We start from the raw sequence: 24303 nt of genomic DNA on the forward strand, positions 1-24303 counted from the left end.
TTGACATTGTAAACAAGCCAACTTTTTTGCCAACATCACCTCTATTGGAAGAGCCATATTTCTTAATAAACCTCAAGAACCCTTTAAGCCTCATGCTTTGACCTCTTAGGCTACCCTAGGAGTCCACCACAAAGTTCTAACAATTTGTTAGGATCATTGAACCCTGTTATCACTTCATAACTTCCAATTCACTTCTATCCGATTACAGAAGCATTGGATGACAAGAACTATCCTGTGTGAAAGCAGAAGAACAAACCTGTGCTTCATGGCCACAAGCTTCATAAGTTTCTTCTAAATCTACAAGTCCCATCAAGGTATCTCAAGCAAACTGTAATGCTGATTGGACATTAGATATTGATGACAAACGTTTCACATTTAGTAACTGTGTCTTTCTGGAGTTAACCCTTATTTCATGGTGGTCTGAAAAGCAATTTGACCATAGCTGCTGCTGAACTCTTATGGTGCAATCTCTGCTTAGTGAGCTTCAAGTTCAACTCTCTACACCTTTCATATTTTGTGAGAAAGAAATGTTGCTCTTGTCCACAACATGTGTTACACGCATGCATGCACCAAACATGATTAAGCATCTTCAAGTTTTTCATATTTGAGAAAAAATCATGATTAAGCCTCTATAAGTTTTTGATATTGCTGCCTAAGACTGGATTGGTGAGTGCTAACCATATAGCTTTCTAAGACCAGATTCTGCTTTCTTGCAGACAAATTCAGAGGGCTCGGAATCCCTTACAACTTCATCCACTGAGTTTGAGGTAGGAATAATATACATAAATGGGTGATAACCAAAACAATATTTAGAATGCTCAATATGCTACATTTTTCATTCATATTGTTAGAGATCTCACAGAATAACAAAATAGTATACGTAAAGGTAGTTAAACCTACCATTTTAAGTTAGATTTTGAGTTTGAGTTACCTCCAAGCCCAAACTATAAAATGGAATCAAAGTCAATCTATACAATTATTATTGGGCCTATCGACACACCACAGCCACAAATGTCCAATACTACCATCTTACGCTCAAGATGTCCAATCATCCACATATGAGGGTGTTAAAATCCGACATTGACTAGTAATATAACCATATAAGTAAAGGAGAATTCTCATGGCTTTAGCTAGTATAACTGGATATGAGTTAACTTAAAATCCAAACGACAACGTATACCATACATCTCCAATAGAGTCTTTTTGACGATAGATGTCAACCATCAACCGAATGCTATCTTTTCGTAGACGTTTGCCCCCGATTCAATCGGGAGAATTCTCATGGCTTTAGCTAGTATAACTGGATATGAGTTAACTTAAAATCCAAACGACAACGTATACCATACATCTCCAATAGAGTCTTTTTGATGATAGATGTTAACCATCAACGGAATGCTATCTTGACACAATCACAAGGCGAGAGTGGAAGAAAACCCCAATCTTGAAGAACATGTTGTGTCTACAAGTAGCAGCCGTAACATTGCAATTAGTGGTGGAGATCTCTCGAAATCTCACGCCAAACTTGGATTTCATGGCTGCTAAAGCTATCTTCAAGTCAAACATAAAATAAAACTTAAAAAATGTTGCTTTTTAGGGAGCATTTCACTTGTGGCACTAGTTAACAGAGAAATGGTGGATCAGTCCTAGTTAGGGTTCAAGTAGTTTTTCTCTTTTTTTATTTCCAGGAGTTATGTCCTATTTGAGTCCAACTTTTAGTAATAGAATATCCTGCTAACAACATGTTTGTTGAACAAAAAAGAAAATTGGTAGATTTTAACTTGTTAATTGAGAACTTTACTTGTTTTATAATATAACAAGTGAAAGAATAACAATAATAATAATAATAATAATATTAATAATAAATATGATAGTACTAAAAGCATAATGTATGATATAATAAACTAAATAATTTTAATAAAAATAAATGAAACATGATATATATATATATAAGTAAAAAATAATATAAAAATCTAGTAATATATATATATATATATATATATATAAATATATATATATATATATATATGAGCCTCATTTTCCTGTCTGTCCCGATCTTGAACCATTTCTTGGACCATTCTTTCAATCCCATCCATGCGTGACTCCATTCTAGTATGGACCATGCTCTAACGAACCCTTCCCACAGAACCCAGAACCTAGCTTTGATACCAATTGATAGGTACAATTAGTAATACAGAACAATCAAGATCAATTCTTGATTACTTTTATTGAACAACATTGTTTCTACCAATAGAGTAGAAGCCAGAATTCTAGATTATAACTAAGGAAGCTTTGAGAGATCCTCACCCTCCTACCAGGTCCTTTCAGAAAACCAAAAAACTCCCTTTTACCTATAACCTCTGACTATTTATAATAGTCAGTTACATGACAGATTTAAAAGGAAACTAGAATTACACTACAGAGGTTATAACTGTCATATTCAGTTATTCCTCTTTTCCCTCCTTTTATAAACTATTCCGAACCTATCACTATGCTCTAGGCCAATTATGTTAGTCAGTCAGATAAGACTCTCAGTGTGTTATTCTGAATAGTTAGCCTGTCCAATTTGTTACACAAGACATCTACACTCTATAAATACTATGTCATTGCTCTTGAAAAATATGGATAAATAATACTCAGATCACATTTTCGCTCAATTCTCTTTGCATATAAACTCTATTAAGAGCCAACAAAAGAAAGTAAACCTTTTCCTATTTAAGCTATTGTGAAAATTAAGTACCCCAATTTGCAAATACTTACCGCAAAGAAACCACAGTAGCCCATCAATTCATCAGTGTCAAGAACTTTGCCCCGGAAGGCACTTCCCTCCAAAGCCATTGGAACAACTTTTAATTCAATAGGCCGTAAAAGAGCTGTCTTCTCAGCAACCTGAAAATTTAATGAACAGTTTTTTAAGTCCAAAGGTAGAAACAAACAGTAATTATAACGTAAGACTTTAACAAACTAGTTATCAGTTAAGAACCTCATTAAGTTATCCGGTTTCACTACTCTTGGTATCCTCCATTTCCATTGTAATTCTTCATTAGCATTCAATATATAGCTGCCTTTTTAGGCTCACCTAAAGAATCATTATTCAATAAGCTATCACCAAATCCCCACCTCCCCACCTCTCTTTCTGCCCATCATTTATTAGCTTTACCACTATCTATACTTTATATTTTAAGGGGGGAGACCAACCACTTAAATACTCCACCAAGGATCCCATACTAGTCAATATGAGACTTAAGCACCTCATAACACCAGTTCCCTATCAATTATAAATGGCAGTTATTGTAGATTCAATGGCATCAAAAACACTCTCCCAAAATACATTATGAGTATTCCTAGTTCAGAAACAGAAGACTAGTTATTTTAATAATGTAAGGCAGTTACTTTCTTAATGAAAAAATTTTTGGGTTTCTTGGTAGGCATTGGAGTCCGGGCAGTGTCCCTCTTCATTGGTTTATTTCATAAAGGTTTTCAGTAAGAACAATGAGGATAAAATCTTTTGGTGTAGTAAGTTAGAGAAAAATGTTCAAACCTCCAACAATGTCCTTGTTCCCTTGCACTTGTTACAGTATAAGATTTTATTTATTACTTGTATGATTTTTTGTGCTCTACTCATGGCTGTTTCAGTAGAATCACCATTTCCTTCGCAGAGACTGAGAACTCAGTCTTGCGGCATAAAACATGTTTCTTATTCTTTGTTGTACCTTTTGCTTTCACCCTTTGGGGGCTACCTTACCCCCTACTTGAAACTTCCACCATATTTTTGGTGGAGCAGTGTTGTATTTGAAAAAGAGAAGGTAGGATAAACCTTTTTCCAGTCAACATAATCAATAAGCTGATCATCCATGGTTTCTTTTGCTGCCAAGTACAATATTTTTTCTCTCTCAGCTTGTGTCGGTCTTTGAAGATGAAATATTCTATCCATGCGACCTGGCCTCTGCAAGGCCTCATCAATTTGCTTGAGATTTCTTGTAGTAGCCATCAAAACAACTCCATCTTGTTTCTCAAATCTGCATTGTATATCAACCGGTTGTCAGTTACTCCTTACATATGAGCATATCTTCATTCTCAGACAGTCAAAAGAAGCAAAGACTATAGGTTACCCATCAAGTTCCACGAGCAGTTGATTGATGAAAGTTTCATGATCTTGATTTTTGGTATGAATATATGTACCACGTACACCAGCAAACAGATCAAAATCTTCCACAAATATTATCACAGGAGCCTACAAAAAGCAACTCACAAATCAGGAAATGGAGAGACACAATCTAGGCATTATAAAAGATCAACAAACTCATTCAACCAGACTACTATACAAGTATATAGCATGCATAAATGGAAAATAAGTTACAAAAAAAGGACATCAAAACAGGGAGAAAAATGGACGAGAAGTTGCAAAACGTTATCATACATTTATAAGGTAGGTAAACGTGTTTGATAACAATGTTAATTTTTTTAGCATACAAATTCACATTTTGAAAATAAAGATTACATGCATAATTGAGAAAGAGTTCAAAATATAAATATTTTTACTATTATTTCCAATTCCAATCTTTGACAAGGTTTTGACTCACCTCAGGTTTGGAGGAAACCAAACCAGAGGTGGGGCCAGTTGACGTTTGGCCCGCCATTCCAGTCCAATTCCAAGATTGCTGGAATGAACATATAAACATAATTTGACTAAGATAACTATCACAACAAATGTATGACGCATAAATTGACTGAATCAAGTGTATTTAGGCACAGTGACAACAAAGGCCAAATGAAACTGAACCATGTGATGTTCATATAGATTTACTTATAATTAATAGCTTATTTGGCTCATGATTATAGAGTGAAAGATAAGAAGATAGAAAATAAATAGTGGTTTAAATTGGATAACCAGATCTCTTGCTGTCTGAAACAATTCACGAACATTGGAGGCACTTTGTCCAACCCACAGCCCAGCCTCCAATTGCTGAGCCTTAATTTCAACAACAGGCACCTTAGCCTCAGCAGCGATAGCCAATGCTAGAGATGTCTTACCGGTACCCCTCTCACCTACAATAAGAACACCCTGCAATACAGAAAACAGTTCCCAGTAGTTGACATGGGCATTTCAAACCAAAGGGTAGGCAAAATTGTTGGAAAGGAAGTCAACTACAAGTTTACATTGCTACAAATATGATTATTAGAAGTGAGAACAAATTATGTCTAATTCAACCCAAAAGCTAGCTGAAAAGTGAAGGATGGCCAAAGACTGGACATCAAGAATGAGATTTGAAGGATTAGACAACTATACGTGGCCCAATAGCAATACCAGTGTGAGCTAAGATAGCATGTCAAAGTTTAATTGAGAACAAAACGATTCAATTAAATGCCAAAAGCTAGACCAAGAGAGAGGAGTAAATACCAATATTTTAAAACCTAACCAGTCAAGAAACAAATTCAAAGTTCAATGGTTTGACTATAGTTGAACTTCAATAGGTATTAACATGGTTATCAAACTCGCGAGTTAACTCGGACGAGTTTGCGTGCCTGGTCATGCCCAGCGAGTTAACTCGCAAGCAAACTCGGTTTTGAAGCAGAATCGGTGGACTCGTGAATGAACTCGCCGGAATCGTTCAAACTCGCGAGTTTTCAGCGAGTTCGCGAGTTCAAAAGGGGAAAAAATTGGAAATCGAAACGGGGTCGAGTGGTTGTCGCGAGTCATTCTGTGGCCATCGCAACCCCTTTCATGGCCGTCGCGACCTGTTCCGTGGCCATCGCGACCTGTCCTGTGGCCATCGCGAGCACTTCTGTAGCCATCAACAACCGTCGAGCAGTTTTGCAGCCTTCGTCCTTGCTCGCGAGTAGTTTTGCGGCCTTCGCACTCCCCATCGACCACTCTCCTACCGTCATCCTTGCTCGCTTTGCCGTCGCGGTGGCCGTCGACAACCATTCCACTTGCGTGTTCTCAATAGAGCGAGGTTCACGAGTGTGGTTCCTAGGTTTGGGTGTTCTATTGGCGGATGTTATTCACTTATTCCCAGCTGCAGTGCACTGTTTAAGTGTTTGAATTTATTTCAGCTTTGGGTCGAACACAGTCACACTTGCACTGCACCATTTGTATGAAGATGATGATATCATTAGAGGATTAGACAGATATTTGAATCTATGATTTACGGTATTTGTATGAATTTATTTATTTTAAATACTTTTAAGCTATATAATTTTATGGACCGGTTTGAATTAAGATATTATTTATATAAAATTTGTTTTCATGTAAAGTAAACTCTTACGAGTTTACGATTCGAGTTTACGATTCGAGTTTACTGGACTCTCACGAGTTTACGTAAACTCTCGAGTTTGACAACCTTGGGTATTAATAAAATAGTATAAGAAATATATTAGCATAAATTTATAAGCTAAAAACTAGAAATGAAAGATAATTTTATAGGTTCTTAACATTCAAAGTATAGATGAAAATTCAAATCAAATATATCATAATGTTTACGTCTAAGTTTCAACAATACACAACAATGTCTATTAAGAATGGCCAGTTTGCATTTTGTATGCGGGCAGCTCCTTCATCTGCTCCTTTTCCCATCACCTCTCTATGTGATGCCGACTGGCTTCTGATGTTGATGACCGCAAATCCATCTCTGGCTCTGCTATCTTTTTTGGTGCTAACCTCATTTTCTGGTGGTCCCGCAAGCAACGTGTCATTACCGTTCCAGCACTAAAGCTGAATATTGCAGTTTAGCCCACGCCTCTGCTGAACTTACTTGGATTCAGGCTCTTCTCACTGAACTTCACATACCAAGTGTTGACCAATGGGTTGATGTTCTCACCAAGCCACTTTCTACCACTCGTTTTCTCCAACTGCACCACAAACTCAATGTGATGGACTTTCGGAATCTCACTCCCTCACCTTGAGTTTGAGGGGGGCTATTAGTGTTGTTGTATTTTATTTATTTATCAGAGTTTCGTACAATAGTTTGTTTGTCTTCTAATTCTGTGTTTTATTTTATTTTATTTTCAGTATATTTTAATTACATGAAGTTATTGTAATCTGTAACTGTATTTAACTTCCCTTCCTCAAACTGCCGTTACAAGAAGTTATTTTGTGTATTTGCACTGCACGTACAAAAAACATTGATGCTGTATATTTTCAATTGAGTTTAATGTAATTTTAATTTACTGATTCAGTCACACAATTCTGCCTCTTTGTTTCAACACTGTCGCATGACAGTCTATGTTTATTTCCTTTTCTATGACGGGTGATGATGAAACTGGAATTTGACTACTCAAAGAGCACCTTTCATAGCAATTTCATACTAAAGATTTGAGCCTTCTAAAATATTTCTTAGGCATTGAAGTTCCTCAATCTACTTCTGGAATTGTCATTAATTAACATAAATATGTCATGGACATTCTTACTGAAATTGCTATGCTTGACTATCGTCCTTGTGATGCTCCTATGAATCCCAATATCAAGATTCTTCCGGGTCAAGGGGAGTCATTGAAAGACCCGGAAAGATATCATTGTTTGGTAAGCAAACTGATAGGTCTATGATAGCAAAATCAATTCAAAATAGAACAGAAAATGATAGTGTATGGAAACTGTATTATTGAATATGTGAAAATGAGCAAACCAAGTGCAAGACAGTATAGTATCTTTCAAGAGTCTATGACTCCTCCAGAGAGACCACTCTCCTTACCCTATTTCATAACAAACTCTCCGTACCTCCCTCTCTCTTTCTTTCCCTTTCAAATGCTTGTATTCTTTTTCCACGTCATTACCCTTCCTAACTAATTAATATTCTTTGGGCTTGTTTTCTTCCTCATAGAGTAAACCTTCCATATTTTGGGCCTTCCTCTAACACGGTCTTCTTCACTATCTTTTTCGTGTTGTACCAGCCCCTCCTCAAGTGTTCTATCACAAACTCAACTATTTCACCTTCATAAGACCCGACATCACTTTCGTGGTTAGTGTGATAAGCCAATTTCTAAATGCTCCTTGTGATAGCCATTGGGATGTTGTGACACGTATTCTTCGATATATAAAAAAGGCTCTAAGACAAGGATTATTGTATGAAGACAAAGGCAGTACTAAGATCACTTGTTACTCTGATGCGGATTGGGCAAGATCAACATCAGATAAGAGATCCACTTCTGGGTACTGTGTTCTTATCAGAAGAAACCTTATCTCATGAAGAATCAAAAACCAAAATATAGTTGTCAGATCTAGTGCAGAAGCAGAAAATAATGTTATGGCAGCAGCCACTTGTGAGCTTACGTGGCTCAGGCAACTACTAATACAACTGAAAATAGTGGACATCCATGAAACAAAGCTTATTTATGACAATCAAACTGCACTTCACACTGCATCAAATCTTATCTTCCATGAAAGAACCAAACACATTGAAATTTATTCTCACTTTATTAGAGAAAAGGTGGTCTCTGGAGAAATCAATATTGATTTTGTCAACTCTAGCAATCAATTGGCTGACATATTCACCAAGTCTCTTAGAGGCCCTCGGATTGAGTATATCTGTAACAAGTTTTGTGCATATGACATATATGCTCCAGCTTGAGGGAGGGTGTTAGAATATAATCAACTGTTACAGATTTCTAAGAATTCAACCATTACATAATCTCGAAAATTAGTATGATGGATTCCTAATTATTAGGTGTCTTTATTACAATTGATTTTATTCAATAGTATAAATACATATTGTGTGGTCTGCATTAGACACACAATACATTTAGAACATATAAGATTCCATATATATGTTGATGATATTGTGGGATCCTTGAGCTCAAGCCTAATCTCAAAAGTCAATTTCAAACTACAGACTTTAACCACTCAAGTACTTCCTCGACATTGAAGTAGGTCAATCATTGACAACCACTTAAATTATTGTATATCTTCTTCATTATCAATAAGAGTACTTAATGATTCAGTTATTTATTTAAATCTCATAGCTTGTCTTTCTCACCATTAACTGAACTAAATAAATAAGCTTAACTTAAGCCGGTTTAAGTAATTTCAAGGTTGCTTTTATTCAAAACAAGTTATTTTTTGCATCAATTTACAAGGGAGCGGGAAGAACTTAAAAATTGATAAAGAAAGTTATTGTGAAACCCTAGAAAATGGCATTGTAGAAGTGATAGTGGTTTAAAAATAGTGAGGCTCGATTATTTTAATATTAAAAGGTTTTAGTATAAATAGAATTGTTATAAGAGTTTCATTATTTTAAAACACACCATCTCTTTAGAAACTACTTTTCTAAAGTTCGCTTACTTCTCTCTAGGAGTTCTGTCTCTGTGGTCGTCTGATTGAAGAACCGAGACTGTAGGATTGGACCTCTCGGCGAGCTCTTCAAGTTGGACCGATCAGTATCTTCGCTCGTGTATGTTGAGTTTTCCGCCCTCTTTTTGGTCTAATTATGTTTTTTGTCACATGTGAATCATCTTCCGCTTGCATGCATCATTTTAATCATCAGTATGAGTCTTTCTTGATCAGTAATCATAATGGTAGGTCCTGATCGTTTTTGTGATGTTTATATGTGTAGATAGAGCATCATGTGGAGTTAGATGCGTTTTGTTTTTTTTTGAGTGGTTTGGGTCTACAGAGTCGCTTTGTCAGGTAAGGGAAACTAATAGCTTTTAGAGTGAGTAAGTCATATCTTGTATGATAGTGAAATATCTTATATGCTATGATAAATTATTGATGTTTGTGATTGTGGTAAGTTGATCTTTTAAATGATTGAATTGAAATTGATTGTATTGTTTGAATTGGAGGTATTTGAAAAAGATGGAGTTGTTGGATCATGGATCTAATTGGTGCTACCTACTATAATTTAAAACTCTTTTTGACCACTGCCTATAGTAGAAGTACCAATTTGAGTATTGAAACAGGTCCAGATTGATCAAAAAAGCCTTAATTTGTGATTGTTGATATCTAATACAGCGCTAAGCCTCACCATGGCAGCGCTGAGCGCTGGCTTTTGATGAGCCGATCAGCGTTGGACGCTACATTCTGGCACTAAGCGCTACTCTGTTTTCAGCACTGCGTCTTATTGGTAAAATGAAGATTCCCACTTCGTTAACCGTTGGATTAAGCTGAAATTTTGACAGCTGATTCTAGGCACTCATTTTGACTGGTGGGATCTTTCTTTTGATGTTTGTGGTTAGAGAAATGGTTTTCACCGTTTGCATGTATTTCATGTATAGTGCCAATTACTCTGTTTGTTTTTGCTGTTTTGGTTATTTGGATGTTCTATGTATACTTGAATTGGATTCTATAGTCCTTATTGCTATGAATTGAGATAAAAAAATTATTGTGGGTATATAAGATGTTAATTGGTATGAAATTTTGTGAGCATGCAAATTTATGATGTTTAAGGAATTTCAAGGAGAAGTTCTATATGGTGGTATTTTAGTGTACGCAATGACATAAGGACTTGGTATTGGTTGGTATCCTAACGCTCTAATAATCATTAATACTCAAATAGAGTAGAATGAATTATGTCGTGAGGAGTAGCAGGAGGTCCTAGTCACTGGACTTGATCAAGTCCTAGGCGTGAAGGGGATTTACCTTGTGGTTGGTTGGTTGATAACCTCTTGAGGCCAAACTTTGCAGAGTTTGGGAACCACACACAGGTGCAAGCCACCAAGAGATTCGATGTTACTTGCTTGTATCCAAATAATTGAGTTTAGTGTCAATTGTATCTTTGTTTATATGTATGCCTATGTGTGTTATGTTGGTAAAGTGAGTTAAGTTTTCATATGAATATTTCCTTGTTTACATTGGCTTACCCTTCTTTTGTGTTTTTGTGTTGTTTGTCTTTCTTTTGCGATGATCACCTACTCGGTGGGAGCAGATGTGGTTGCAGTGTCAAAGACACCTTTAGAGGTTGAAGAGTCATCTTTTAAGTTGATAAAAGGTTTCAGTGGGAGTTGTTGTAAGTGAGTAGTCTGTGCTTAGAATTAGAATTGGTCTTTTAGAGTTGGTTTGTATAAACGTTATACTTTTATAGTCCTATCTATTCTAGGACTGTATTAATATATTTTATACATTGGATCTTCTATTTTGACTACTATAGTGAAACAATCCTATTTTATTAGTTTTTTTTTTTTAAGCTGGTAAAATTGGGATGTGAGGATGTTACAGTTATCACCTCCCAATTTTGCAAGAATAGATAGAATGAGAAAAAAGAATCTTCATGTAATATCATACCCGAGGCGCCTGTGCACCCATCTCTTGGAATGCCCTTGGATTCTGCAAAAATGCCACAACTTCATTGATTTCCTCTTTCATAGACTCGACGCTAGCAAAGTTCTTCAATGGTATTGGCGGTTTCTTCACTCTCTGCATAACAGCTATAAGTTTCAGTTGTTTCCTTGATGAGAGTATTATCCAGTAATAAATCAGAGAATAAAAAGTTGTCAAGTTTTAACCTTCATCTGTTCAAATGCGGTCTTTATGGGATCAAAGCCATCCTTCCTCCTCTGCTTGATTTTTTTCAATTTTTGACCAATGTAATACTTCTGCAAGACAGCCAAAAACAGAGAAATAATACTTAGTTAAACCTTGCACCATGGTAACATAAATTTGTGTACTGGTCCTCATTCCATCTAATACATGTACATTAATGAAACTGACAACTACAAACTATACTGCCTTTGGCCCACCCAGTTTTTATTTTTTAGGTGTGTCTAGAACAAGAAAAATTATTACCATATTTGATGATCTAACAACCACATGTTTTCCACATTAGAACCTTACTAAAATGAAATTTCTAAAGAACCAACTCTCCAAAAAGCTTAAGCTGTAACATGCCCCGTCGCACAAGAGTTCATTTGAATTAAAGTGCGAACAACTAAGTCTAATTTTACCTTCTGAAACTATAATTGAATAGATAAAGGTAACCTAGATCAAAATCACTTGGTGTGTGTGTATGTGTGTATTCGTGTTCTGAGAAAAAATACAAAAGGGGTAAAAACCACACCCCACGAGGACCCTATAGAATGAGATGCAACAAAGATCAGATTTTATAAAGTTGTACAATAGATAACAAAAGAGCTTTTTTCCTGACATGTGAAGAACCTATGATTCTTTATTGTGTGTACATGAGAAAGAATAAGAAAAAGAGGAATGACCATGTATGGCATGAATGATAGCAGCGGGTTCTGTGACTAACTTTACCAAATGGCAAAGTTAGAGAGGGACTGGAAGGAAATATTCATTCTGCTCTGGACTGCATGGGGGGATATAAGTTTGGGAAGATGTGTGAAAAGTGGAGAGCAATTGGGAAATAAACTTTTGGGAGAGGGATAGATCACTTGAATACCTAGTAAATAATTTTTTTATCAGTCCACTCAGCAAAATTGAAACAGACTCCAAAATGATAGTGGCTTCTGCAGTACTTTTTAAGACTTTCATTTTCCACAGAAAGTGATCGGTTTCAATAGAGTATAATATTAGTGCAACATAATATGAATCCACATTACAGCATAAACTTGGAATTAGTGATAGACACATAAACTAGGAGCAGGGTTTTGGGGATTCTCCAAACAGTGATAAGATAACCATCAGAAAATTATGCACAAATCTATAGCATACACAAGATGCAAGAACAAACTTATACCACTCGCCGCAACTTCCGCCGATTTGGGTTTCTTCGCAAAGGCCCAAACCCAAGAAGTCTAGGAAGTTTTCTCCTCATAAATTTGACCACATGAAACAAAACAAAACCATATATAGCAGCTCTGACCAAAAACTTAAAAGACCATGAACTTTCTCCATCCTCGACTGCTGGTTGTCTGGATTTAAAATTTGATTCTGCCTCTGATTGCCATTTCAAGTACCATGTGGTGTCAACTGTCTGGTATATTTCCTCCGGCCAAGCCATTCCCAATTGTATCCTCACCTGTAACATAATGACAACAAAGGCTTAAATTTATTAGTTAAAACTGATAACCTCAATTGCAAACGACAAGCACTGAGTTCAACAATACCGGGTATGGGACTAAAAATTCTACAATAGGAAACACCATCAGCACCATTATGTCATCAGTGGTATCCTTAATTTGGGTAAAGGTCCAATTTTTCGCTTGTGTGACAACTCTAGAATTCCACAAGCCACTAACAATCCCATTACACACTCTTAATATCAAGAGAAGCTGTTGGCGGATATTCAATTCAGAGAAAGGAATCCACATGAGATGAACCGCTGTTGGAATACCACATGCAAGCATTTTCATATACAGCCCATCAAATCCCCCCAAATCTTCAAAAACCATTTCAAATTCCTGAAAAAAGAAAGCATATTTAATAATCACCATACAAGAAATAAAGCCAAAAAAACATAACAATAAGAAATAGAATATATACAATAATTACCCTTATGTCTACATAAAATTGTTTGTCCTCCCCCTTTAATACGATATACATGGCACCCCAATCATGCCTAATGCGAACATACTCTATTAGCCTTTTTGAGACAGCATAAGGAACAGCCACAGGATCCATCTCCCATCTTTTCTTCTCTTCATTATACCAAGTCCTTGAAACTACTCTGTCACGGTCCAAAAGAATCCGTTCCTGCAATGGAGAAGTAGGAAGTAGGAACTAGGAACTAGTTAATGCCGGATGACAATCAAGCGTTTTCCCACTTAATGCCTAATAACAAAAGGCCAACAAAAAGTTCAAATCCAACATCTTGCACAAAATTACATGAACAATAACGTATCCATCAATAACACCTCACAAAAATACACACTTCTGCTTTATGTTACTATGTTGATATGACTAGAGAAAAAGTCACATGAAAAGAACCACTGCAACATAGAAGATAATTATTAAACAAGTTGATCTTCAAACTGCAAATCATTCATTCTTTTAGCTTGCCCTTTTGCAATTAGATTATGGACTTAGCTTCAAAAAGTATCACGGATCAGCAGCTGGACACTTCAACAATTAAGACAATTATACAACCCAATAGGAATTCGAGTAATTTGGTGGTAGCAATGATGCTATTTGTTGTTACTCATACAGCGTCAGAAATTTAAAATAGCACTAACAAGAATAAATTTGAGGGGCTTCAAATACAGTACCAACATATTAAGAATAAATATTGCACTGCTGTAAATCCTTCTGGATCAATAGCAGCAGGTAATTTGAAATCTAACATAGTTGAGTTTAAAATTCTTAAGGCTTTTGCTATTACTTGCATGTCAAGGAAAGTAGATAACGGTCTCCTCTAGATGCAGGTTGGATCAAATGTAATACATATGGAGCTTAAACTAGTAATGGCAAGAAAGCACCATGTGAAATTTTACAAATTCAAAAGGTGAGAACGTGGGTTGTTTTGCGAAATTTATACTATCAAATTAAGCTTTTGATGGGTATTATTCAAGCTATTGATATTGTAATTCAAAAAGGTTGGAGAGTTCTTTGGATGCAGAAGGATTCATTGATTACTATGAAAGCTTTGTCTAATAGTTCATTAGTTAATTGGAAATTAATGAATAGACGGAATAATGTTTTGAAGTCTATTAAGGGTGGGAAGTTTAGATTTTCACACATTTTTAGAGAGAGAAATAGGTGTGCAAATAGGTTATGTTAGAAGACTCACATCGACTAAAGATAAGTCCAATTTACAGTATATAAGTGGATGCAAACCTCATCTACGAACCAATTTGTGAGGTTGAGTTAGACTTAAATTCCACTTCTTAACAAGTTAACTGCTTATGGTCCCAGAACTTTAGTTTTTACTTGGTGGGATGGAGTGCCCCCTTGTTTTGTCATCAATTCTTTTAGTGATAGTGGTCTCCCACATTACAAATTTTTATAGTTCGCGTCTCAATTTGAGATGTTCAATCCCATTCAATTGAATTAGAAGTATTTATCTGAGTTTTGAAAACGAGTTTAAAGCAATTCACTTAAAATTATTTCATAATAAATTATTTTAACTTAAAAAGAAAAAAAAAACCTAAAATATTGGTCCTTTTCTTTTTATTCTACATATAACATAGTTTTATCAATAAATATTCATGAATACTATTCAAATTGTAATTTAAGCACGATTATATTTATTTTAATTTTTAAATATTTTTTAATTGTTGGGAACCTATAAATTTATGTTTTATTTTAGCTTTTAGCATCATTATGATGCTATATTTTCTAATCTTACTGTGTATATTATTTCACTATGATAATAATTTCATTAATATTTATCCAACTCCATTTCTACCTAGGTTGAACCATTGAACCATGATTGTGCCTTGACTCGTTCAATAACTTGTCTGATTTTAGAAACATTGGTATTTATGATACACGTCTGTTTCTACAATTCCAGTGAATAATTCAAAGAAGATACAAAAACAATTAACCCTTAGTATTATTGACATTTGGAGTGAACTTTCACATGTTGCTATCCTAAAATAATGTATGCCATCATGATAGGTCCATTTTACTATCTAAGTTACCAGATAAAAAACTGAAATTGGCAAGCATGCATAATACACATATTGATGGGATTACAGAGTCTAATAATCCATCTATATGGAAGGTACACTCTATGAGGAGGCATAGGATGTAGAAATCAGATCGTGTGGTTGTTCTTTAGGACAGTTATGGCTTTAGTTATGCAGGATGGTAGTGTAATAGCTACATTTAACTCTGCCAGACAGTTATCCAGCAGTTTTGTCTAATGCAGTGTAATTATGTAGCAGTTATGTATCCTAATATATGGTGAGTAGGATCACAAGGCAGTGTAGTTTGGAAAGGGTGAACTTTTGTAGGAGTTTCTCAACCATGGGACATAATTTTTGCTATAGTTTCTGTAACTCTGTGTCCAATAATAACAAACATCACTTTATTTGGTATTTTATTGCAACAATAAAGAAATACAATGAAAAAGTGAAATGGGAGCTCCGAACCTGTCTTTCGGCCACATATTGTCTGCCAAATTCAGCATCTTTTATCAAACTCTGTTTTAAATTTGCCTTAGCTTCTTCACGCCATTTCTTCCAACCATGGTATAGATGGAGACCAACAGCTTTGGGAAGCACAACCTCCTTATTTCCAAACATCCACTTTAACTCAACTTCAGGAAAGCCCTTGAGCACGTCTTCGTGTGGTGAGTAAATAATATTACGCTTTTCCTTGCCGAACTTCTTCATTTTTTTTCTTATCTGAGCCTCTAAATTCCTTTGCTTCTCCCTCGAATCTTTAAGAACTCTTTTCAAACGCTGCGCAAAATTAATAGACTCTTGATGAAAGAATGGCCCAAGATCTTCAACATCCAAAATGCTAGGAAGAATTATTTGTTCAGCATGTTTTCTATGTACAGTTTCCAAATCTTTTTGAATGACAGATTTTGAGAGCCTGGTAACTGGGCCAGTAGGCAAACTGCAACCACATGACAAGATGTTTGCATAATGACATACAAATTCAATGGTATTATGCTAAAACTAACTCACATGACAGACAATTGATAAAACTTTAACAATGAGAAGAAGAAAATTTATTCAATTGCATTGATATTAAACCAGTACAAGAAAGTGTATTATATAAAAATCAACAACCCTATAATAACAGTAATTAATATAAACTCTTTCTATCCTTATAGTAATTAATAACTACAGTAATTGATAATATCTCTCATAACTCAACATTCCCCCTCAAGCAAGTCAATGAATATTTATCCTTCAAGATTGCATATAACATCATGAAACCATTTTGTAAGAAGCCTTTTTGTAAACAAATATGTCAATTGGATTCTGGATTCGACTTGTTTATTAATTATCAGGAATCATTATCCTTTCTTAAATAAGAAGTAAAGAATGTTATTGCATCACTATACAAGTTGCAATCTTAACCTGGTTAACACTCCAACTTGAGCCGATCATATGAGATAATTATCTAGTTTTTCTTTTATAAAAAGTTAGTCTATCTCTATGTGCTTAGTCCAATCATGTTAACTAAGATTGTGAGAAATACTAATAGTTGATTTATTATCACAAAAGAGTCATAGCTTCTTCACATTTCACTTTAAGGTCATTCAAAACAATTTTCAACCACAACAATTCGCACACCCCTCGAGTCGTAGCTCCAAATTCAACCTCCATAGTGGACCTCGCAACTACATGTTTTTTGATTCTCCAAGTCATCAAGTTTCCACCCAAGAACATGGTATACCTTGAGATGCATCTCCTACCAGTGACAAACTCAGCATAGCCAGCTTCAATTTACATTTCCAGAGTTAATTTCCCGTCCTTCTCAAACAAGTCTTCAAATATTGAAATATTCAACTCAAAGTCAGTAAATCCTCTCTTGGATCATGCACGAATTGCTTGACCACACGCACAACATAAGCTATGTAAAGCCTAGTGTAGACTAAGTAAACAAGCTTCCCTAAAAGTATATGGTTTTGTTGTATAGGAGCTCTGATGGCTCACAATCAATCTTACTGATTTCCCTAGGGTCTGATCATATTTCCTATAGGAGATAAAGATGTCCCTTTTTGAGTAGGTAACTTCTATCTCAAGTAAGTACTTCAATATTTTTAGATCTTTCATCTCAAACTGGATACCAAACTTTTCTTTCAAGATCAATTTTTCATGTCCATCATCCTTGCAACAATCACGTCACCTACATAAACCAATAGAAGAGTAAGTTCCCCTGTTAAGAAATGTTTGATAAACAGTGGAAGGTAACCTTTGCTTTGTTAGTATCCCAAGGAAATCATAGACTAAGTCTCCCAAATCAAGCATGGGGTGATTGTTTGAGTCCGTACAAGGTTTTCTTCAACATGCACACTTTATTCCTCTCTCCAATAGACTTAAAACTAGGTGGAATCTCCATGTAGACTTCCTCCTCTAGATGCTCGTGCAAAAATACATTTTCTATAATTCATAATGTTGCAGCTCCCAACCAAAATGTGTAGCTAATAAAAGGAGAATCAAATATATCCTCATTATCCATGTCGTAGGTCCAGTATATCCTTATGTAACTAACCTAACTTTGCAACAATCAAGTGTGCCATTAGATTGATACTTCATGATGTAGATTCACCTGCATCCTACACCATTTTTATCATGTGACCCGTCAGCAATCTCCCAAGTCTGATTATTTTTTACATGTCCATTTGTTCACTCATGGCTTGAACCCAATTCTCAACCTTCAACGCCTCTTGCATTGATGTGTGAACTCCAATTGCGTTTATAGCAAAGAGCAAATTAGAGTGTTGCCCACAAAGGTACCTATGGACACAAATAGAAAAATAGAAAATGTGGTACAAATCCATTTTCCTTTCCTCAAGGCAATAAGCTATCAAGGTTAGGCTCAAAGTTATTATTCAAGGAATTTTCTAAAGGCTATGAACACTTACCTTCAACATTAGACCATTGGAGTTATACTTGGATCAAGTTAGATTCCTTTTGTTTCCTCTCGTAATAAGCATAGAAGAGACTCCCACAACCACTAATACTTGGCGTTCATTCTGAGGGAGGAACACATTTGTCCTTAATAGAAGCATCTTTGTGAGGTGTACAAGTGTAGTATCAATATGATAAGATTTTTGCACAATGAAAACTCAAGTGGCTCAAACAACTAAGCTTATATGTAAGGGTGATCATGGATTGGATTTGGAATGATCCAATCCACATTCATTTTAGATCAAAATAATTGGTCATTGCTGACTCGGCCAAATACGGCGAAATTCGGGCTACGGCCGACTCAGTCAAATTTTGAGTAAGACCAACTCAACTGATTCAGCTGAATTTTGGTTGCGGCCGACTCGGCTGAATACTGCCAAATTTTGGTCGCGACCGGCTTGGTCAAAATGACCAAATTTTGTCCAGGGCCGACCCGACCGAATACTGTCAAATTTGGGCCAAGGCCGACACCACAATTTCTGTCAAAGCTGACTTTATTAAAATCGACTGAATTTCAGCGATAGCCAACTAGGTTGAATATGACCAAATTTTGGTCACGGCCGACTCAGCCTAATATGACCAAATTTCGTTCGAGGCAGACTCAGCCCAATGCATTCAAATTTGGGTCGGGGTTGAATCGGCCGATTTCAGCCAAAATTGGTTCAGGGCCTACTGGCCAAATTTTGACTGGGGTCGACTAAACTGAATTCCGGGGAATACGGCCAAATTTGAACTAATCCATCTTGACCTTCATCCTAACCTACAGCATAACCCAACTAAAAATTTAGATTGAAAATTATGATTGGATTTTTTGGATTATCCATATTTGAAAATCTGGATTGAGAGAATGGATATCCAATCCATAAAATACATAAAATGTAAATCAAATTGAAATCTAGATCCAATAAAATGGATTTTAAAAGGATTGGATTTTTAATAAAATGGATCTTAAATGGATTGGATCAGAGCAAAACTGAATCGGATCAAGAAAAATTGATTTTTTGCCCATCCCTATATAGAATTCTTTCACTAAAGCTCAGCATGCATGTCAAAAGATTTTGTTTCTTGAAAAGCAACATCCACATAGGTATAAACTTTTCAACTTAAAGGATGGTCAAAGTTATATCATTTTTAGTGACATGAAATGACAGATGTCCAGGATGATGATGTAGAAAACAAATTCGAAAGAGTAAGATGTAGCACAACACTAAATACAGGAGAAAGTCCCTTCTTCCTGACATTAGTTCCCAAGCCTTGGAGATAATATAACCTTCCTAGTTCCTTTCAATCATCCCTCAAGCATGATCACAAAAATAAACACAATGAAGGAAAGAATGTTACTTGATAGTTTAGATGATGAGTGAGTTCGTCAATAGAAAGAAGGCTATCAAAAAGCTTTGGAACATGAAGGATATATTAAGGGTAAGAGATGGTAGATGAGACACAGTGTCATGTCTAGGTATTGGGACATGAAATCAATTAGCAATAGTAGTGTAGTTACCAAAAAAGAGAAACATGAAGATAGGAAAATAAAGAGTCATATGGCTATTAACACCAAATTCGACAATTTAAGAGTGCTCAAATACAGTTTTTTAAACATTAAAAGAAAAATTGGAATTATTACTAGCATGATTAGAGAGCAAGTATGAAAGAGGGCTCGGCTCTTTGAGATAATACATCATTCTTCAGTTATTCAATTTTAGCTTGAAGGGAAGGCACTCCTTCAACTAACAAAGAGAAAGAAGTCTTTCTAGAACCTTCAAAATTAGAAATTGCCTTCATCAGTGACTTGCCCTTCAATGATGAATGAGAACCTTCTATTTTCCATGTAGCTTGAAGGAAGTCTCCTTGACATGCCAAGATTTCTTCCAATGAGAGCATCAACCGTCCTCCTTGCCTCTTGTGTTCAGCTTCACATTCCTAGGGATTTAGGTCCTAGGTTTGGAAGCCTTCCCATAAAGCAAGGCAATTCCTTAACCGAGCAGTTCATTAGTCATGACAATTCTCCAAGTCTCATCACCTAAACAATGTCCTTCCTTGCCAAGAATCTTTGTCCTAACAAGGTCATATTCGAGATTCAATCCTAACAAGAACTTAAAAATATGAGAACATTCAACAAACTAAGCCAAAGTACAAACATATTTAAAGTTTCAAATTTTGATACTATTCCAATTTTATCCATAACCCCTTCAAGATTCTATAATAGTTTGCAATAAAGAGAGCACCTTGTTTCACATTGAAGATTTGACCATCTAAGTCATAACAAGTATAGATATCTTGCCTCATAGAGTAAGTATCTAAAAGCTTATCCCAAATGTCTCCGGCACAAATGTAGAACATGTAGTTTGGACTAATCTTTGTGGGCATGGAACCCTATTGCCATGTTATGATGCATTAGTCATCATTGTCTCAAGTTGGAAAATAATGATTATTCTAGGATATGACCTCTCCTTCGATACGATTAAGCATCCCCATACCCTTCAATGTGCTCCTAATGAAGACGGCCATTAGAGGTAGTCCATTGAGATGATTATCTTCAAGTAGATGCAGAAGATCAACATTACTTTTAAAGGATGAACTAATTGTCATGCCAGAAGATTAATACATACACACACACACGCATACATGTGTATGTGTGTATATATATATATATATAAAAGAAAAAACAGGAACCTAATAAATCAGGAGCCTAAAAAGAAAGAACAACTCACAAGAAAATGAAAAGTAACAGCCACGAGAACAATGGTGTCAATTGTGGCGTAATCAATAGCATGAACAAAGACGAGGCACTCAAATCAAGTCAAATAGACTAATCAGAGGCAGATCAGAAACCACCATCCCAAGGTAACTTTGACAACATAAAGAAGGGCAAGAACAGCAGTTGAATGTGCCCTCACGCACCATCAAATAGTGGCACGTGAAACTAGCATGCACAGGAAAAGGATGTGCGTGACTGGGCATGGGACGTCCTCCAACTATGCAGCTCAGGAACAAGCCAATTAGGGGAAGATGAACCTCTTGGTACAGTCATTGGCCATAACATATAACACTATGGCGGCAAAAGTGGCAACAGTGATGGAAAAACAATGACAAGCAACTTGTTCAGACAACTAAGACGCCTAGGGTTAAGGAGAAGCATAGCCCCAAAATAGGGAGCTTTGATACTAAATTGATAATACTTGATCACTAAGAAGAAGAAAAATGATTCAATTTAATTGATACTAAACCAGTACAAGGGAGTACATTATATACAATTCTAACACCCTGTAAATAATAAAAAGAATTAATAAAAGCCTTTCGTAATCGTACGATATCTTTATTGAAATAATTACAATAATTGATAATACTTTGTAACTCAACCAGAACATTATGCAACCAATAAAGTTGTTCCATCCAAAATTGACAACTAATTCCAGCACAATAGAATAGATTAAGCTGATAACATTGTTATATGCTTTATAAGCAGAATTACCAATTCAAACAGAATTTCAAGAGATAAAATCCCATCATTGTCAAAATTTATCGGCATCCCCTCTTCTATTGAGTCCATCAGCAAAGTAAAACCAACTATAGAAAAGAAACAATAATGATAATAATAATAATAATAATGTCAGTTGTAGTAGCGGGAGCATGAAGAGGCGGCAAACAACCTAAAATCTTCAAACGTACAGAAGTTGCACCCTGAAAATTCTAATATCCATCCTTGCACAAGTAACACAAAAAACCTCACCCGCATCTTACCTTGATCCCCTCGTTCATCTTACAATGAAGACAAAACCAGAACATAAAATCGCTCTCAGAATTAACGAATACACGTACAAAAACATCACAACACAAAACGCATTCATTCAAGTTATCAAGAGATGTGACCTTTCGAAGTCCTTGCGCCTAATTTCCTGTTTGAACCTCTCCACTAGCTGTTCACACTCCTTCTCTATGAAATTGATTTCCCTCGCCCCATAACTCAACGCCACCGTCTCCTCCCTCGAAATCTGGTCCTCGATTTCCCCAACTCTCTCCCACCCCTCATTGTACTCATTCTCCATCTTCCGCACAATCTCCTCCAACTCCATCATCCTTGCCTTCTCCTTCTCATTTGCCACTGCCTTCGTCTTCAATCTATCGTACTCCGCCGTTGCCTTCAATATATCGCCGAGAATCTCCCCGGACCGTTTCCACAACGCCTTCTTTTCATTCCTCAGCTTCCTCAACGCCGGGTAGAGCTTCCTGTCAATAGCTTTTTTCATCTCTTGCTTCTTCGATTTCACGGCCTTCAACGCCGCCTCCACCTCGCTCACGTCACCATTCCCCTTCCTAGCTTCATCTACGGCTCCCAACAAAAGCGACACCGTCTCCAACAACTTATCGGTACAGTCCGAGTACTTGTGACTCTTCGCTTTCTCTTTCTCGGCGCCTCTCGTTCCGAATACATTCCACGGAACTGCAATTGCAAGTGCGGGAGGAGGAGTGCGGAATGCGCCGAGGGCGGAGAAACCAACGGCGAAGCAGAAGAGCGCGCGAACAAGTTGTTTCAAGAAAACGTCGTCGCTCGGAGAGGGCGCGAGTGTGGTTGACTTGGAGGCGGAAGTGATTGGTGGAGTAAAAGCGATGGGAACGAGTGAGAGTGGGGTTCGTGGTGTTCTGCGGGAATTGGAGATAAGAGTTCGGATAGGGATGGGGCGAATGGAAGTGAAGAGAGGACGGTGAGGAAATTGAAGTGGCGAAGAAGCGATAATGGAGTCCATGAATGTGGTTGAGTTTAAAGAAGAGGAGTGAGGGAGGAGGATATAGACATTGAAGTGAGAATGCGCTATCCTTGCAGAACTGCAGGAACAGCAAAGGGGGTTGATGAATGGGTTATTGGGTTTTAGCCAATATTTCTTCTGTTCGGAGGCTTAAGTTACGACAAAAATATGTAGCTATTGGGCAAAAATAAAACGAATACTAGCTAGCGCGTACAAATTTTGATTTGGAGTAATTTATCATTTAGAATGATGGACTTGAGTTGAATTGTGAAAATTATGTGTTTGATATGGATGATTTGTATGGAAAATTTCAAGTGACAAAGTTGTGTTTAAGATACGGAGAAGATCAAGGACTTGTGTGGATTGTTTGTAATTACATTTCTACCTTCAATAATACATGCCAGTGAAATACACAGGTCGGCAAAGTAATTCCTCTTAATAATTTATTATCATTAATAAAATGAAATTGTATGCAATTGCAAAACACTCGTATGAAATTTTAGTTGTAGGATGAGTTAAACATCTCTTTACTTATTTAGTGTTGTAATTCGTAATTTAAATATTTATAAGTGTCTATTCCATTATGTGTAAGGCTCACTTTTAATTCTTGACTTTGGGCTCAATTTTAATAAGAAGGGTTACGTAGATATTGAACCAATAATGTGTCAAACAGTGTAAAAAACTCCAATATTAATATGAAAAACGTTTGATGTGTCAAACAAAGTTAACATAATTGGGTTAAAAGGATTATATTCATTCATTTCTAAAATTTAGGAACCAAAATGTATCGAAGTTTCAGACAGAAACAAATTCCAATTTTAGTTAAAGTTCGGGAACTAAAAACATACCTAACCCTAATAAAAAGGTCCAAGTCAACCCACATATTTATTTTCAGAAAAAATAACTCTTCAGTTTTCCTTTCACTCTCCTTTCATCCACTTAAAAGAGTTCACTCATCTATTCTTCCTTTGAAATAGAAGCTGAACTAGACCCTTTGTGGAATCCCCCTTTGAGCTTATAAAACGTCTTTAAGCTCTATGTAAGTCTAGCTTCAAACCTTCATCTTCCTTCTCTTTGGAGTTATGGTTCTACTTTGATTCTTGTATGAAGTTTCACTCTTCTTTCTTGTGCCCTTGTGTTT

At 36.2% G+C, this 24303-nt stretch overlaps 1 protein-coding gene across 2 annotated transcripts in view; it reads right to left on the reverse strand.

Moving 5' to 3' along the window:
• EMB2458 (FtsH extracellular protease family) overlaps positions 1-23322 on the reverse strand; it is a 28856-nt gene extending 5534 nt beyond the window's left edge. The window contains exons 1-11 of one of the 2 annotated variants that reach the window (XM_028079398.2): positions 22288-23320; positions 15919-16390; positions 13379-13579; positions 12994-13287; positions 12624-12905; positions 11434-11523; positions 11213-11344; positions 4889-5062; positions 4110-4231; positions 3815-4016; positions 2758-2886 (exon numbers count right to left, since the gene is read on the reverse strand). In XM_028079398.2, coding sequence (XP_027935199.2) covers positions 2758-2886; positions 3815-4016; positions 4110-4231; positions 4889-5062; positions 11213-11344; positions 11434-11523; positions 12624-12905; positions 12994-13287; positions 13379-13579; positions 15919-16390; positions 22288-23162 — 2973 coding nt within the window. In that variant the 5' untranslated portion in view covers positions 23163-23320. Of the gene's footprint in view, positions 1-2757; positions 2887-3814; positions 4017-4109; positions 4232-4888; positions 5063-11212; positions 11345-11433; positions 11524-12623; positions 12906-12993; positions 13288-13378; positions 13580-15918; positions 16391-22287 lie in introns of both variants that reach the window. The other variant, XM_028079399.2, reaches the window with a different exon arrangement.
• Positions 23323-24303: the final 981 nt, after the last annotated feature.

The sequence above is a fragment of the Vigna unguiculata genome, chromosome 7 (genome assembly GCF_037176805.1).
Source record: "Vigna unguiculata cultivar grain cowpea cultivar isolate G323 ecotype 2 chromosome 7, ASM3717680v1, whole genome shotgun sequence".
NCBI classification, from domain to species: domain Eukaryota; kingdom Viridiplantae; phylum Streptophyta; class Magnoliopsida; order Fabales; family Fabaceae; genus Vigna; species Vigna unguiculata.